Genomic DNA, 17,430 nt, shown 5'->3' with positions numbered 1-17,430 from the left:
TATCAAGTAGGCATACATGTAAGTAATCTAGTGGTAGCCCATGGCTTTAACCCATAAGCTTTAATGATAGAATCTTTATACTGATCCAACCAGGGAGGAGCTGTAAACAATATAGATGGATGGAAATGATTTAGACCTTCCAGAGTTTCATTGTGAGCTTTTCATAAAATCGAACTGGAATAAAAGCCCCATATTCAGGATGAATCTGCTATTGCTACATTTTTATTTTTAGGAACAGTTTATTGATTCCCTCCTCGGTCAATCACGGCACTTTCCCCCTAGCATATTAAATGGATTATTACACAAAGTTTTTTTACTTAAACTAAGCAGTATTTAAAATATGCGACTTATCTAATTATTAAGTGAATTAAAAACAGGGAAACACACAGAGATAAGCATGAATGTGTTTTATGAAGAAAAGATTACATGTAAATATACTATTAACAATTAATGGGAGTAATTTAGTCAGTTATTTTCCACTAAAAACTCAAAAAAGGTTCCTTTCTTTTAAAATTTAAAAGATAAGTACACAAATAAAATAAAAAGGCACTGGCTATTTTATATGTATTTAGATTAATTTGACACGTGACTGAAAATTCACCAATAAAGGGGATGTGGGGCATTTTACTTTGCAGTGCAACATGTTAAAAATACATTTAGAAAAGCTGATTACAAGAATGATTATTCTGTGTGACCCCCATACACAGTGGACATGGTTTCACCTATTTACAAATCCCAGTTTAACCTGATTACCTGTGAAATCTCAAAAGAACTTTGTTGCCATGCATTTAATTTTTCTCTCCCTTGTTTGTGTGAAAAAATGTGAAACTGAATGAGAAGGCTGGACTATTGTATAGACAATTTAAGGTAAAACAAATTAACAGTAAAATTAAACCTGCTGAAAAAGTTGAATTACTTATAGAATATTCTTAATTGCATTATAATATTGCATTTTGACCTTCTTGAAAATAGGGTAGCAGTAGTAACAGGTTTACTAACCCTCTGGGAGTTAATTTCACTAACATGAGGGAGTGCTTCCTGAGAGTAAGTTATATTTCTACCTTTTGTGAACATGAATATTAATTAGGACTAGAAATAGACTGGAACGCATATTTAGTACCCTTTGTTTTACTAGAACGCTGCAGCCACAGAAGCATGCAGACAATACTTACAAATCCTGTAAAGAAGGTTTTTGGCTCCCCTCAGTGGTTACCTCTGTGCAGGCCCAGCTCTATGCTATTGCAATATACACTTGCCAGCCCCTTCTTAAGTTTCCCAATTCAACTGCTCATCAACACAAATGTGTAATTAGCCAATCACATGGCAGCAACTCAGTCGTCCATTTAAGCATGTAGACACGGTCAAGATGACCTGCTGAAGTTCAAACTAAGCATCAGAATGTGGCAGAAAAGTGATTTACGTGACTTTGAATTTGGCATGGTCATTAGTGCTGGGCAGGCTAGTCTGAGCATTTTAGAAACTGTTGATCTACTGAGATCCCACACAACCATCTCTAGAATGCTTATTGTTGATATCAGAAGTCGGAGAAGAATGGCCCAACCTCTGGCCATTCTGGGCACACAAGTCAACTATTGAAGCAGAACTACACTAGCATAAGACCACACCGAGTGCCACTCCTGTCAGCAAAGAACAGGAAGCTGAGGCTACAATTCACATGGGCTCAGAAACATTTGACAATAGAAGACTGGAAAAATTACCTCTGGTCCGATGAATATAGAACTGCAACATTCTGTTAGGCTTAAACAGCGTGAAAGCATGAACCCATCTTGTCTTGTAACAGTTCAGGCTGCTGCTGCTGGTGTAATCATATTGAGGGTATTTTCTTTGCACAGTTTGGACCCCTTACCACCTGAGCATTGTTTAAACCCTACAACCTATCTGCGTATTGCTGGTGGCCATGTCCATGTTCCTTCAGAGTAGAGGCGGCTTCAAAAAGTTAATGCACTTGATGTTTCTTGAACATCACATTTAAGAAACATCTAGTGTATTACCTGTTGGAGTGAGTTCACTTTACTCAAATAGCCTCCACACAGTCTCAGATCTCACTGCAATAGAGCACCTTTGGGATGTGGTAGAACTGAAGATTTAGATCATGAATATGCAGCTGACAGATCTACAGCAACTGCGTGGTGCCATCATGTCAAAATGGACCAAAATCTCTGAGGAATGTTTCCAGCACCTTGTTAAACCAATAATAAGAAGATTTAAGGTCGTTTTCAAGGCAAAAGAGTGTCCAACCCTGTACAGAGTACCTAACACCGTAAGTATGCATAGACAGTTGTGTTGATAAATCCGACTTTGAGAAGTTGAAAAAAAAAACAACTTCGATAATGAGCTACATTTTTAAATATTCCTGATGCTGATATCTTTAAGAGAAGAATAATTGTGACCTTAACAATTGCAACACTTTTTGTGACATAATTCAGCAACCTAACATATTTAAAAAGTCACACTGCGAAATTTAGTATTAATCCCATATTGGGGAAATTAATTTGTTACAGCAGCACAAGGGGCAGGAAGAAAAGGTGAATTCGAGATATAAAACAAAACAAACAAACAATAAAAAACAAACAAACAATAAAAATAGAAAAAAATAAGTTTTAGAAAAAATAATTTGATTCATAATAAGTAGGTTTGCAACTTTCTAGATATATCCTAAGTATTTGAGTTGGATGAGTTGAATTTTTTCGCTGATAACCGCTCCACCGCTAATGGAGCCATTCTAAAAAGACGCAGACGTAATTTATTTTGAAGGGTTATACCGGAAGAGGTACCGCTTAACTAACGGGAGTCTCTGAATTCGGCTTTCAGTTACACCTTAGTGACTATCCTTCTGTTGAAATATCATAATCACTGGACTTGACTAAATCGGTGAGTTTAATGTAGTTGTGAAAAATAAATGTTATGATTAGAGAAGATTTTCTGCCTGGTTTAGCCGTCGTGTTAGCAAAAATAATAAACATTGGCTAGCTTTTCGATAGCCTAAGCTGTGCTATGTGACTAACATTATCAATAGTGCTAGCTTTAGTAGTACCAACACATACCCCCCAAATGTTAGGAACTTTGTGCGTGACTTTGGTCATCTACACGTCTGCTAGGTTTCTGCCACTAATCTAAATGTGTTAATCACAAAGATACCGACATGCTGTTAGCTAAAGCTAGCTGTGCTGCTAAGAATACAAGTAAAGCTGAAGCAGTGCTTCAAGGCTAACAGCAGTCTTTATAATACAAGCAAGACATTTGAAGGACTGTTGTAAGTTCACCTTGCTGATTTCCCAGGCCCTATTCAAAGTGTTTAATGTTGTATTTACTTTGGATTATGTCTGGTTAAGCTAAATGTAGCAACTTAAGTTTAGGAACAGCAGTGCATCTTTATGTAACCTTATGGAAACTAGCGACTTCCAGTGTTGACAATTTAATCTGGCTTATAGTAGACACTTTTAAAGGCCCTGACATAGCAACTTTAGAACGCAAACTAATCCATGCTGTTAGCAGAAAAGGTCAGCAGTACTGTCAGAGATGTATAGATTGTGGTGTAGTAATAATTTTATTAGTATCTACCTAACCAAATTAAAATGAAACTGTGACATTGACACAACCATATCTACAGCAAATATCAAATTATCTCAGATTAAAAAAATACAGCAACTTAAAATAATAAAAGAGGTCTATATCACACCCTGCACACTGTAGAAAACGATCATATGTTATTGAAATTATATCAGGATATTTGTAAAGTTAGGGTCATTGTTGCTGTATTCACTGTGGTACTGTCCTCTGTTTAAGGTTATAGAGTAACTTTAGATCCTGTGTCTCTTATTGCAGAAAGCACAGCTATGTCCAGCTGTGTGCGGAGCTCCAGGGCTCTGTCCCCTGTTATGCTCCCCCGGCTGCGGCTGCTTCACCAGACAGGGTATAGATTGGTAGGCAGGGGTCTCTGGACTTCCCCTCGGTGTTTGACTGTCAGTGGAGACTCCCAGCTGCTTCCATTGCCCAGGCAGGCCCGGGTTGTCATCTGTGGAGGAGGTATTGTGGGAACATCAGTGGCCTACCACCTGGCTAGACTGGGCTGGACTGATATTGTACTACTTGAGCAGGGCAGGTGAGTGTTTCAGCTCAACAAATTACAGATAAGCCGTTGTGTTTGTTGGCTTAAAATTAGCATGAAGAGAGAGATGTTCTTTATGTTATTGACTCAGACCACTGATATTATATGAGAGTGGGATAGCTTGAACATTAGGAGGTGATAGTGGAAAGAAATATTAGATTTGATATTGTTGTGTTAATACTTTCTTGGCCATTATTATCCTAACCAGACTTGGTGCAGGAACAACAAGACTGTGCGCTGGTATTGTCAGCGTGGCCAAGCCCATTTCCATCGAGTGTCAAATGGCCAACTACTCCAGTAGTCTTTACCATCAGCTGGAGGAGGAGACGGGGGTTAAAACAGGTGAGATGATTTACAGAATTTGGTTTTTGTCATATTTAACTTTTTTAGTTTTTTTTTAAAACTATTTTATTCTTAGAAGGGTTTGCTGTTTCACCATTTTACTATTGGTGCTGATAGTTAACAGTTCCCACATGCACATCACCACATATTTTTTAAAATGTTAATTATTAATTTAGATTATAGAACAGTTTGCATTTGTATCTTCCCAGATTATAGCTTCTAAAGCATAAAACAGACAAGAGAGCAAATTGTGACAGCATACTGCCTTCTGTCTCAATGCATTTAGAAACATTTGCATGTAACACAACCAGATATTTTTTGTTGAAGTCCGAGATATTATTTGATGTGCACCAGCAATAAGCAAGCTGCAAAGCTAGAATACTAATTCTAGATTTCACCGACTGAGTCATATGTGGTGTGTGGTATGTGTTGCAGGTTATGTGAAGACAGGGTCCTTGTGTCTGGCTCAAAATCAGGATCGCTTCATTTCTCTTAAGCGCCTCGCATCAAGGCTGAAGTAAGTCCTGTAGTTAGTATTTAGACCACAGCTATGTGGATTAAGCTGTAAAGCTCTAGTAGCTTTGTGAGGACAAGCTTTTGGGGACTCACAAGTTTTTGTTTGAAATAATAGTGCCAGCTGATTGTCCCTTTTCACTGATTTAAAAACATACATGACTTTTGACCCTTTCACTTCATTCACAGGGTAATGGGGATCAATTGTAATATTATTAAACCTAAAGAGGTGGCCAAACTCCACCCCCTTGTTAACATTCATGACCTGGTAGGCGCACTCCACCTTCCTGAAGATGCTGTCGTGTCTCCACCAGATGTTAACCATGCCCTTGCCGTGGCTTCAGCTGGACAAGGTAACACAAACTTGCAGTTTGGTTTGGTAGACCATAAATCGTGTATTCTGCTGTTGCTGGCCCACCCTATAATTGTAACCTACTCTTTTGTCCTTCGTTTCCTCTTTTTTTTTCCCCCTTTCTTCTCCTTCAGGGGTTCAGATCATGGAGCGAACCAGTGTTCAGCAGGTTCTGGTAGAGAAGGGATGTGTAACAGCTGTAGAGACTGACCGTGGTTCCATTAAGTGTGAATATTTTGTCAGCTGTGCTGGACAGGTAGATCGTTCTGTGGGAGATGCATTAATAAGACTGAAACTATGAGAAATGGAATCTGTGACAAAAAAAACCCTCTGTAAACATTTTGGAATTACTTTTGTTCTGTGGAAATTCAGTGTCATGCTTGGTCAAAAATATCTAAGCAATAATAATACTACTAATAATAATTTAATTCTATTTCATAATCTTTTTTCCCTCTGAAACTAGTTGAAGCAGTTGTTTCCTATGGTGACTATAAGTATCTTGTTTCTACACATTGTTCTAATTGTATTTGGTTGCTCTGACTGTTTCTGCTCCAGTGGGCTTATGAGCTTGGCCAGGCTAGTGAGACGAAGGTGTCAGTTCCCCTCCATGGATGTGAACACTTCTACCTCCTCACCAAACCTCTCCAGGAGCCACTTCCACCCAACACACCAGGTCTCACATATTAAAAAGCTAGGAAGTAACCTTTGCAGTAGACACTATTGAATTTCAAAGTCCAATTTGTGTAGCCAGCTGAATTCGTGTCTGTATTAAAGAACATTCACTTCATGATTTTTTTCTGTTTTTTGGCAAATGAATTAACTAATTGCAATTTATATCAGATCGACAATTATGTCTAGTCCATTTTTTTAGTCCCATAGTACAAAGAAAAAACTACGGCACAGGCTGGACCTTTTTACTTAGCCAAATAATGTACTTACCAATATGCAATAATGTAATGCAGGGGTCCCCAATCCCAGTCCACGAGGGCCGGTGTCCCCGCAGGTTTTAGATGTGTCCTTGATCCATCACAGCTGATTTTAATGGATAAATTACCTTCTCAGCATGTCTTGAAGTTCTCCAGAGGCCTGGTAATGAACTAATCATGTGATGCAGGTGTGTTGACCCAGGGTGAGATCTAAAACCTGCAGGGACACCGGCCCTCCTGGACTGGGATTGGGGACCCTGATGTAATGCCTGCTGAAAGGCTAAAAACAAGTCCAGCCAGGCGATGTTTCTAACTATGTGTCTCTTTGCTAGTGGTGATTGATATGGATGGCAGGATATATGCACGGCCGTGGCAGGGAGGCCTTCTGTCAGGAGGCTTTGAGAAAAACCCCAAACCCATCTTCACTGAGGGTCGCAACCAGCTGGAGATCCAGAACATGCAGGAGGACTGGGATCACTTTGGTAAAAAAAAAGGAAGGAAAAAAAAGTATTAATGTTGTATTTTTATTCATTAAAAATTGTCCCCCCCCCCCCCCCCCCCCCCCAAAAAAAAAATAAAAATAAATAAATAACCACAGCTTTAGGAACATGGTTTATCGACCTATGTTCAATGTCAGGTTCTAGTAACAGCTGTATCTACCGCTTTCATGTAGATTGCTGACCCACTATGAGCCTGGCTCTGCTGGTCTCAGCCTGTCAATTGGATGTTTTCCTACCAATCTTTACTGAATACTTGCACAAATTGAGTTACTATGTTGTTGGTGTTTTCTGTCTAATATTGCAGGACTTTAACCTTACAATACTAGTTGGGCACTTTACAATACTCTGCTGCTTGCCCAGCGACAGCTGAAATAGTCTTGCCTGCAGCACTGACTTGTATAATGTTAATGGCTGGAATAACTGAATAGGAAGGACACTTGATCAACTCTCCTGTCATTAATGTAGCACAAAGGCAAGGTGTGTTTAGTTTTTCTTAGCTGTAAAGTAGCCACAGTTGTAGACTGCGTCTTAAAATGTTGAAAATTATATATGAGGTTTGCCTCTCAAATAACGACACAAAGTCAAACCTTCATTGGTTTCATTTAACAGCTACAGAAGACTGAGGAAGCAAGCAAGACTGGCCATATCTATTTTTATCCACCTCTGTTTAAGGCTACCTTAAATGATTTTGACCCACCTCTCTGTACACATGTAAAAATACACCTGACTGTTTGCCTTGGCCTTAAACCAGTAATGTGAGATTTCTCATACCAGGCTGCCATAAAAACAAGAGTTTATTATAGCAGCACACATCGCCAAACCAGTCTGTGATCGACCGCTCTGAAGCCCTGTTATTTTTCCATTTATTTTATCTTATAAGTGTAGGGGTTGAAAAGGTTGTTGAAAGAATCCATCACAATATATAATGTTAGAATGTACTGTATTTTATGAATGTATATTATATTAATGTATTGTAATAGATATTGTTAGAACTGCAATTCATTTGATTATTTTGTTAATCCATTATTAAATTTTTAAAAATATGTCATCTTAATGGGCAAAAACACCTTGGTTATGGATTCTCGAATATATGAAGATTTGCTGCCTTTTTTCTTATGTGATACTAACCTGGATGTCTTTAGGTTTAGGTTTTTTTGTTGTTTTTTTTTTCATTTTCAGCATTTATTTTGGAATAACATGTTGGACTGTTGATGGAACAACATGGGTTAAGGTTGCAGCTGGAGCCTTTAGACTCTTAGATGATTTATGGTGAGAGGTGGTTCAGGGTTTTTCAGTAATTGTACAACAATAGAGGTGGGCAAAAGAACAAGAAACAGCACTGTAATATTTCTTGGTTACGGTGTGGTTGGTTGTTTAAGTTAATTAGAGTAACCTGTATTAAATCATCATCTGCATTTGCTACATTTTAGAGCACTTTTTGTTTTCTGCCTTCAGAGCCGATGCTCAGTGCTCTGCTGAGGAGAATGCCCAGTCTCGAGTCAGCTGAGATCCATCAGCTGGTCAACTGTCCGGAGTCCTTCACACCTGATATGCGCTGTCTGATGGGTGAGACCCCAGGTGTTTCTGGGTACTATGTGCTGGCAGGGATGAACTCCTCAGGCCTGGCCTTTGCTGGAGGGGCTGGAAAGTAAGAACAAATATAAGTGTATCTGTTAAGACTAGACGTAAGCACGTGATCAATATTGGGTCACCTGAAATAATTCAGCCATGGTTTATCAGTTGCAGCGATCAAGACTGTGTTGTGGACGTGCTTTTTTTTTTGCATTACAAGAAGGGATAAATGGCCTGTTGTGTGGTTTGGTATCCAGGTACCTGGCAGAGTGGATGACCTATGGCTACCCCACCGCCAATGTCTGGCCACTGGACATCAAACGCTTTGGCAACCTGCAGAGCAGCCGAACCTTCCTGAGACACAGAGTGATGGAAGTCATGCGTGAGTAGTGAGCCCTGTTGGGTGTTTGGTTCATGTTTTTAAGTAGACAAAGGCTGTATAGTCATCTGAACCTTGGTGTACTGTTTAAATAATTAATTTCTGCTGTTGCTTTAGTTAAATTACTATAAATCCTATAGGTGTTGGATATTTATTATAATGTGTAGTATATTCTAATTCTTGCTCTGCTGTCTCTCCTTCTAATATTTGTGTGTCAATGTTCAGCCCTGCTGTATGAGCTGAAGGTTCCCCGGTGGGACTTCCAGACCGGACGCCAGCTGAGGACCAGTCCTCTGTACGACCGCCTGGACACTCAGGGGGCTCGGTGGATGGAGAAACATGGCTTTGAAAGGCCCAAGTACTTTGTTCCTCCAGGAAAAGGTTTGTCCTAGTGAGAAGCAGTGGTACAAAAATACTTTAGTCAAAGTCTTGGAGTGCAAATGATTTTGATGGATTTTAAGGCAGTTTTGTCTAATGAATTAAATTACTTGGTTGAATTGGACTGTTTCTCTCTGTAGATCTGCTGTCCCTGGACCAGAGTAAGACTTTTTATAAGCCAGACTGGTTTGACATAGTTGGAGCAGAAGTGAAATGCTGCAAAGAGGCCGTCTGTGTCATTGACATGTCCTCCTTCACCAAATTCGAACTGACTGTGAGTCATGAATCACTTTGGAAAACTTAGAATTAGAACTGGGTTACAGAGAGGGGAAAATTTTTTGTTGTTGTTGGTTTTTTTGTTTTTTTCTTTAAATTATGCAGGTCTTTGTCAGCTGGAAAAAACCTGTGCAGTTACTTTCCCTTTTAAATAAATCAATTTTAATTAATGCACTTAGCTTTAAAAGTATTCAGGTTAAATCCTGTGCTCTGTCCTGATGGCTCAGTCAACAGGTGACCAAGCCTTGGAACTGCTGCAACATCTCTGTGCCAATGACCTGGATGTTCCCGTTGGACACATTGTCCACACCGGCATGCTGAATGAGAGAGGTGGCTATGAGAACGACTGCAGTGTGGTCCGCCTCAGCAAGAACAGGTTTGAAACATCTGTGCAGTGGCACTGTAGATACTAGTACATGGCAGATTTTTAAAATTGCTTACTTTCTCATTTGCTGTCCAGCTTCTTCATCATCTCTCCGACGGACCAGCAGGTCCACTGTTGGTCCTGGATAAAGAAGCACATGCCTAATGACCCACACCTCCACCTAGAGGATGTCAGCTGGAAGTACACTGGTACGCATGCAGCAACTGGGGTTTCTGCTCTGATATCGCCATCTAGTGCTCATATAACATTTAAAAGGAGAAACAATGCAAAAAGTCAAAACAATCCACTGTCGACTCGTAACCCAGTTATTTAAATAACCTTAAAAATCAGACACCAGAGGGATGAAGTCTGTGGAGGGATGGCATTAATTACATGTCTGAAAGTAGATCTTGTGGATTTTTAATGCAGTCATCTTAATTGTGTAAAATGTGAGCAACAGTTGTACCAGATTCTGTTTTTGCATGTGTAATATAACATCAGATGTGGGCTTTGTTAACCAGAAAGTCTGTTAAGTGTTTATAACTCTTATTCTTCTCAGCTTTAAATCTGATTGGACCTCGAGCTATGGATGTTCTTGCTGAACTGTCATATGTTTCCATGACACCTGACCATTTCCCCTCCATGTTCTGTAAGGTAGGGAAAGCTAGATACAGCAAAGCTGATGGCTTGTTTTTTTAAATTACCTTTTCATCAGTCTGTCTCTTCACCCTGCCAAGAGGAGTAAACTGACCATGTTTATGTGCATGTGTGTTTACAGGAGATGAGTGTGGGCTATGCCAACGGGATCAGAGTCATGAGCATGACTCACACTGGGGAACCAGGTTTCATGCTCTACATCCCCATTGAGGTGCAGTCCTACACACACACAGATATTTAATAGATACCTCGTCACAAGATGGTTGATAAAATAACAACAACCCATGAGTATGTTACATGAGTTGTTATTATATATATATATATATATATATATATATATATATATATTTTACAATTAAGCACACAACTCCCTGATATTCTTCAACATTTAGTTTTTCTATAACTTGGGTTTTATCTTGAAATGCCAAAGATGGAAATAAGTATTGTTTTTCTATTGTTGTTTTCCAAAGTGTGGGTGACAACAAGTCATTTACAAAAAACAACACTTCTTGTTTGTTTTTTTTTACTTTCACAGGAAATTAAGCATAGCCATGGGATTAAAAAAATGAAACATTATTCAAAATTTTCTGACAATATCTTTTGATTCTGATCTTTTTCTTGTAATACATCATTACTGGGAAAGAACTGAAAAAAAGCTTTATTAGTTGGTAGAAGTAAAAGTGTATTAATAAAGAATCAACCTTAGACTGTGAGAAGATAAGGATGAATAAATGAAAAACACAAACAATCAAGGGTTTAACTTGTCCTTTTATGAGGATCAGAGTTGTGGCTGAAAGTTTTGGTGGACCAGAGAAGAGTTTCAAATTTCAAAATGGATGATTGCAGTGTAAAGTTCAGGAATGGCTGAAAGAGGAGTTTTTTTTATACTACAACGATCATTTAAAAGCAGAAAAATGGTGTAAGGATGGATAAAACATTTATTACACAATTATACTGTCAAATTATGTCCCAAGAGAATCAAAGTGTCCTTAGCTGCCTTGACTCTGTTGTTATAAAATACAAGTATCTTCACAGGACAAACTTCCAGAGGAAAATCCTAGAAAATATCCAGTTTCTTGTAGCAATGGTAGGAAAGAGTCACCAGGACTCTAGGACTTAAAATTGTGATAATTCAGTGTCACACATGTGTTGTTGTGTTTTTATTGTTTATGGTTAAAAGTGATATGATTTTTGCATGGCTTATTCTGTCTGATTACTGAGAACCTGGCATGTATGATGGTGTTTAAAAAACAAAAAGCACTCTCACATTTCAGTGTACAGGAAATGCCATATAGAGTATAAGACACCTGTTCCTCTGCTCTCCACAGTACGCACTGCACGTGTACAATGAGGTGATGTCAGTGGGTCAGAAGTACGGGATCCGTAACGCAGGGTACTACGCATTGCGAAGTCTACGCATAGAGAAATTCTTCGCCTTCTGGGGTCAGGACCTCGACGCATTCACCACCCCGCTGGAGTGTGGACGAGAGTTCAGGGTCAAGTTTGACAAGGTCTGTTGACAGTTTTAAACGTATAATATCTGATCCTACCCATAGTGGAGACTTTGTTTTTCATTGTACATCGAACTGCCTCATCCTAATAGACTGATCAGTTAGTCAGCTACATTTTTACTTTGCCAACATGATAGAAATGCATAAGATGCTTTATTTGACTCTACTTATTAAGTTTCAAACCTTCCCTCTTTTGCTTTAAAATGGTTGAAAGATATGAGATGAAGAGTAGAATAATTAAAGCACTCAACATCTTGGTGCAGTCTTTGTCATGATGCAGCAGGGAATTTGTCACCGGGCTGCACCTGCAGGCACAACAGGTGGCACTTTAAAGTAGCAGGTGTAAAGTTTACTGTCTGTCTCATTTTGAAAGGGTGGAACATCAGGTGAGCTGTCTGCTGCTTAGAGCAGTGTCAGCGCGGTGCTGATTAAAGGCATCTACAGTTTAACGCTGGTTTCACAGACTGTTTTAAGTTTTATAGTGTTGTTAAAAAAAAGGTGGGTGACTTTAAAACATGGTGGTCTTATGCTACTCCAGCAGAGCTGCACATAGCAGGGCCATTGTGTTGTTTACTCAAGTTGATCTTCACTAATTTAGTGAAGGTTCTTAGGGCCTAATTTCCTCTATTTATCCTCATCTTCTTCACACCCCCTGCCTTTTTCTCTCCATCAGGACACAGATTTCATCGGCCGTGAGGCATTGCTTCAGCAGCGTCAGGACGGTGTGACACGACGGTTTGTCATGCTGGTTCTGGAGGACCATGACACCGAGCTCGACTTGTGGCCGTGGTGGGGTGAGCCCGTCTATCGTAATGGTCAACTAGCGGGGACGACCACCAGCAGCGCCTACAGCTACACCCTGGAGCGCCATGTTTGCCTGGGCTTTGTGTCTCCACCCCTTGGCCCTGAGGGGCTCCCTACACCCATCACTCCTGACTTCATCAACCGCGGGGACTACGAGGTGGACATTGCTGGTCAGCGCTATCCGGCCAAAGCCAAGCTCTACCCGTTCAGCTCCCTCTTCACCCAACAAAAGCGCCGCAAGGATGACATGGAGCTCAGCAACCTGCAGGGGAAGTGATGCAGAGTAACGCAAAACTTTCCTGTGACACTCCTCCACCAAATCCACTCCTGCTCTTACCTTGCAGTGCCAACCTTTCTTTCCTTTTATATCTCCTAATGAGAGGGCTTTATGCACAATCACTCCTCGTAACTCTAATATTTAATCTCCCTGTTGCATCTCTCTCTTTCAAAGTGCAATATTTAATACGCTCCAGATGCTTTTGCTGCATTAAATACAAAGCTCTTGTCTCATCAAATTCTGCCGTTGTTTCTCAGCCCTGCCCAGCTTCACTCTTAAACACAGTCTCATGGCTGACTGAGACACTCTCTGGTTAAGTGCCTTTGTTAAGGCAACATCAGCAGAAGATGCTGAAGACTTTTTCCAATTTGTTCTCTGTAACCTATCCAGAATGGATTTGACCGACAATCTTCTCCAGTACTGTTGTAAACTTCCCACTCTGCAGATGGCTACAGTCCATGTAGTTGTTGACTCTACTGTCATTTTACAAACCATATATTTGCTGCTGTAAAGATATGAGTGATGTGATGTAAAGAGTGGCTTAATTCAGACACTTTACAACTTTGTCAGCATTACACCTGACGATGAAAGAAATGGTATTTTCCTGAATAGAGGAAAGCCCTGGGAAGCATAAAAAATCCTGGGATAATCATTAGTCTTTTGCCCATTACTAAACTTCCACTCCTGTTAAAAGGATTCCCAGGATTTCCCAGAATTCCTTCATTTCCCTTGAAAGTGTCGTTGTCATCAGTTGTGAGCTTATTTTGCGGTGTGTGTGGAACCTGTTGTAATGTACTTTCAATCTGTTATTTATGTTCTGTCGTTATGAAGCATTGTTGCACTCTTTGATGTTTATGCTTAGTTTTGTTGATGTTTTGCTGAATGTGTGGCTGGTGAGAGAAGCCAAGATGGGACAGGAACTCTGCGACTGGAGTCTATAATATCTAATATCTTACATTTGTGGTTTGACTTTTGCCTGGTTCAGAGTTTAGATGTTTGTGTAAAGAAACTGCGACTCAAAATAAATTGTATTTTTGTATAACTAGTGTGTACAAAATCTCTATTTTTAGTCATGCTTTTTAAAAATATGATTTATAATTAAATATTTGATCTCTAAATCTGACCTTCTGATTGAGACATAATTTCGGATGTTTTTCCAAAACCGTATTTCTTTCTTTCGTTACTCAGAACTATAAAGCACCGGGTCCAGGGCTAATAGGGATTTAGTTTGTCATTCAGTGATACTTCAGCTGTAGTGTTGATTGTAAAAAGGAAAGCAAAGCATTTATGGACTCACCTTTAGTACAGCATAGCATTCATTATGTAAATTATTGTCTCTTGTAGGGTAAAACAGAAAGCAAGGTAGGGTATGCTTTAGAGTGGGCCTAACTGACACGTCATTGCTGTATGAGCATCCAGTGTCCTTTGTTTCTCAGTCAAAATTCCAACGTTTTGAGCCTATGAGCAACAGCTCATAGGCTCAAAACTTTTTTAATCAACTGATGACATCATGGTGAATACAACCTTTTAAGACTTTTTATTTGATCGCATACAAGGTCTTGAATAATCAGGCCTCATTTTATCTTAAAGAACTCGTAGTTCTGTATCACCCCAATAGAGAGCTTGTGGTTTAAAAGTAGAATGGGAGGCAGAGCCTTTAGCTTCCAGGCCCCTCTTCACTGGAACCAGCTCCCAGTTTGGATTCAGGAGGCAGACAACCTCTCTACTCTACTTTTAAAAAAGCATATAGTCAGGGCTAGGTCAGGTGATGCCTTGAGGAAAAAACACTTCGAGGCAAATGTTATGATTTGGTGTCATAAATAAAGATGAATAGAATAAAGAATTTACACTGTTGTTTCTGGTATTCAGCAGAGCTAAAATCCGAGGTCATGCAAGCAGAGCCCCGTAGAGACAAAATCCACTGCTGGACTCAAATGTTCCTTTCTTTCCTTTGTGTCACAAAATTACTTTAATCAAATTAGAAAATGTGTGATAACCAGCATATGTATCCCTAATTTTATTAATAGATTTGGTAGTGTCTTGGTTTTGGAAGATCAGCCTAATTACAAGATTTATTCATTTATGCGTTCTAAAATACATGCAGTGTAATATAGTTGGGGGCTCTTGCAGTACCTTCCAGTTTGGATACTGCAGCTGCTCTCTTTATAAAAGAAAAATCTAGAAAGTCATGTTTTATCAGTTTGGTAACACCTCTAGCGTGTATGAAATACCATGTGAAGGCAGATGAATAAAATATTTAGCTTGCAGATGGCATTTTAAGAGACCTCTAGGTGGAGTCTGTATTAACAGCAGGACAATAAGTCTCAGTTCTGTTCCACATTTTACAAAATGGCTCCCATTGTGTTGTTTGAAATATGCAGCGATGAGGTTTTTAACCTGAGGCAGAGCGGGAGATTGTTGGTAAAAGCCAAGTTTTCTTCATCCATCTATTTTCTTAAATACGTACCCAATTCAGGGTCACCAGGGGTCAGAGGTGGCATAACAGGCAGGAAGCCACATGTTATAGTAGTTTTTCTTTTAATGAAATACAATATTTGTAGGTCAAAAGCATCAGATTAGTCTTCGTGTATCTACTTTTATTTGTGATACTGTATTTTTTTTCATCACCACTGTATCAGTGAGGCCTTTAAAAAGCTTTGAAGCATTTAGACTGGAAACCCACAAACACATAACCCTTGTAAGTCATTTCATCTGTTGCAATCTATTTTTGTCAAAACCGTGCACTGACTATATGTGCACTTATATGGTAAAACTGACTAACTGACTAAGTTAAAAACATTTCCACTTAATTAAGGGAGTCTGTTAAGGTGTAAAAAATTTTCTGGGTGTGTCTCAAATGTTAAAAATATCCAGAAAGGTTAAAAGAAAATCTTGAAGAGATGTTGAAACACAATAAAATTGATGGTACTTGGTATATACTTGCTTCCATTTCAACATTTCCCCACTCAGGATTGATCTTTCAAGTCGATATCTTGGCTTTTGCAGAGACCTACACTGATGTGCAACACTGTGCAAAAGTCTCAAGCTACCCCACGCATACATTTCACTTTCAGTTCGCCAGAATTTTGTCATTTTTAAAGTGGTCTTGAGCAACACTTCTCCAGGCGTTCTGAAAGGCTCTAAAGAATTTTCTTTGAACATTGGGTGCCTTTTCATTCATTTTAAGTCCAGTCCTTGTATTTGAACATTTTCAGATCAATTTTTTATTTTGTTAAGGCACCTAACACTGATCTATGAATAATTCAAGCATAAAAATGCACCTAATTCAAGGGTGAACCAGTGTTCTATCTAAGCATAACTCAGAAAAAGAAATTAATTACATATTTAGGCACTTTGTTGCTAGTAGCTTGTTGCAAAAACATAATTTGTTCCCATTTATTTATCAAAATCTACAAAATAAATGCCAAAGACTGTTTAAGAGGAGTAAAAAATAATATTTGTACTTTAAGGGGAACTGAACTAAAGATGAAGTGGGAGGAGTTAAAATACTATGTAGAGCAAATGAACAGATCTGAAAGTGAATCCCTTAAGAAATACGACAAAGCTCAGCAAAGACCTGACACAGGACCAAAGACGTCTATCTGGCCTCGAATTGATCCATCTACTGTTCACTGAAGTCTCATCGTGGTCTCAGTGAGCGTGTGGATGTTACAGAGCCATTCTAAAGGAAATGGAAACAGATACAAAAAGGCAGAGGTATGCCAAATTACACAAGAACTGGACTGGCAGCAGGTCTTATGGAATGACCAAAATAAATTTGAACTTTTTGGTTCAAATCACTGTCAGCATGTATGCAGAATGCTACGGTCAGATTTCTATCCAGCATTTAAGCCATCTGGAAAGCATCTGACTGGCAACGGCTCCATTTTTGCAGAATGACAATGACCTCAAACACACTGCCAATGCAGTAAAAGCCATACATGCATGGAAAAAACACAGCGGAGAACTATGAGTCATGGACTGGCCTCCCAGAGCCTGGGTCTCAACACTGTTCAAGCAATGTGGGATCATCTTGACAGAGAAGGAAACAAAAGGCAGCCATCAAAGGAAAAATGTTGGCTGTCATTCAAGATGCCTGGGGAACTGTTCCTGACGGCTGTTTAAAGAAATGACAAGGTTGGCTTGGAGAGTTCAGGTTAGGTTGAAGAATAAAGGCCGTCATATCAAATATTGACTTTCAAGCTCATTAGAATGATAGAAACTGTTTGTGCCTTAAATCCTGCATTCACATGTATACTTGCATGTTTTAAAAAAATCCATGCATTTCTTTCCCATTTTCCTAGCAAAATGTAAAGAAAAGAAGAATGGAGGGGGGAAGAGAGGAGACTTTTGTACTGATATCATGTTAAATAGATGTGGGGCTGTCTAATGTGCTGAAAGTTGACAATATAAAAAGGCACACAAGAAGGTTAAACTTGGGCAATCTTGC

At 39.3% G+C, this 17,430-nt stretch overlaps 1 protein-coding gene across 1 annotated transcript; it reads left to right on the top strand.

Moving 5' to 3' along the window:
* Positions 1-2,763: 2,763 nt before the first annotated feature.
* Positions 2,764-14,024, top strand: pdpr (pyruvate dehydrogenase phosphatase regulatory subunit). The gene is made up of 18 exons (XM_063479755.1): positions 2,764-2,892; positions 3,847-4,123; positions 4,338-4,471; positions 4,907-4,988; positions 5,174-5,337; positions 5,471-5,592; positions 5,892-6,009; positions 6,595-6,744; positions 8,218-8,410; positions 8,592-8,716; positions 8,939-9,094; positions 9,232-9,365; positions 9,595-9,743; positions 9,828-9,940; positions 10,291-10,385; positions 10,510-10,599; positions 11,717-11,899; positions 12,573-14,024. Exons 2-18 carry the CDS (start codon positions 3,858-3,860, stop codon positions 12,978-12,980), a joined length of 2,682 nt encoding a protein of 893 aa, XP_063335825.1. The 5' UTR covers positions 2,764-2,892; positions 3,847-3,857; the 3' UTR covers positions 12,981-14,024.
* Positions 14,025-17,430: the final 3,406 nt, after the last annotated feature.

Source organism: Pelmatolapia mariae, linkage group LG1 (genome assembly GCF_036321145.2).
Source record: "Pelmatolapia mariae isolate MD_Pm_ZW linkage group LG1, Pm_UMD_F_2, whole genome shotgun sequence".
NCBI lineage: Eukaryota > Metazoa > Chordata > Actinopteri > Cichliformes > Cichlidae > Pelmatolapia > Pelmatolapia mariae.
The sequence above is the reverse complement of the archived record's forward strand: the minus strand, read 5'-3'. Positions and strand labels throughout refer to the sequence as shown.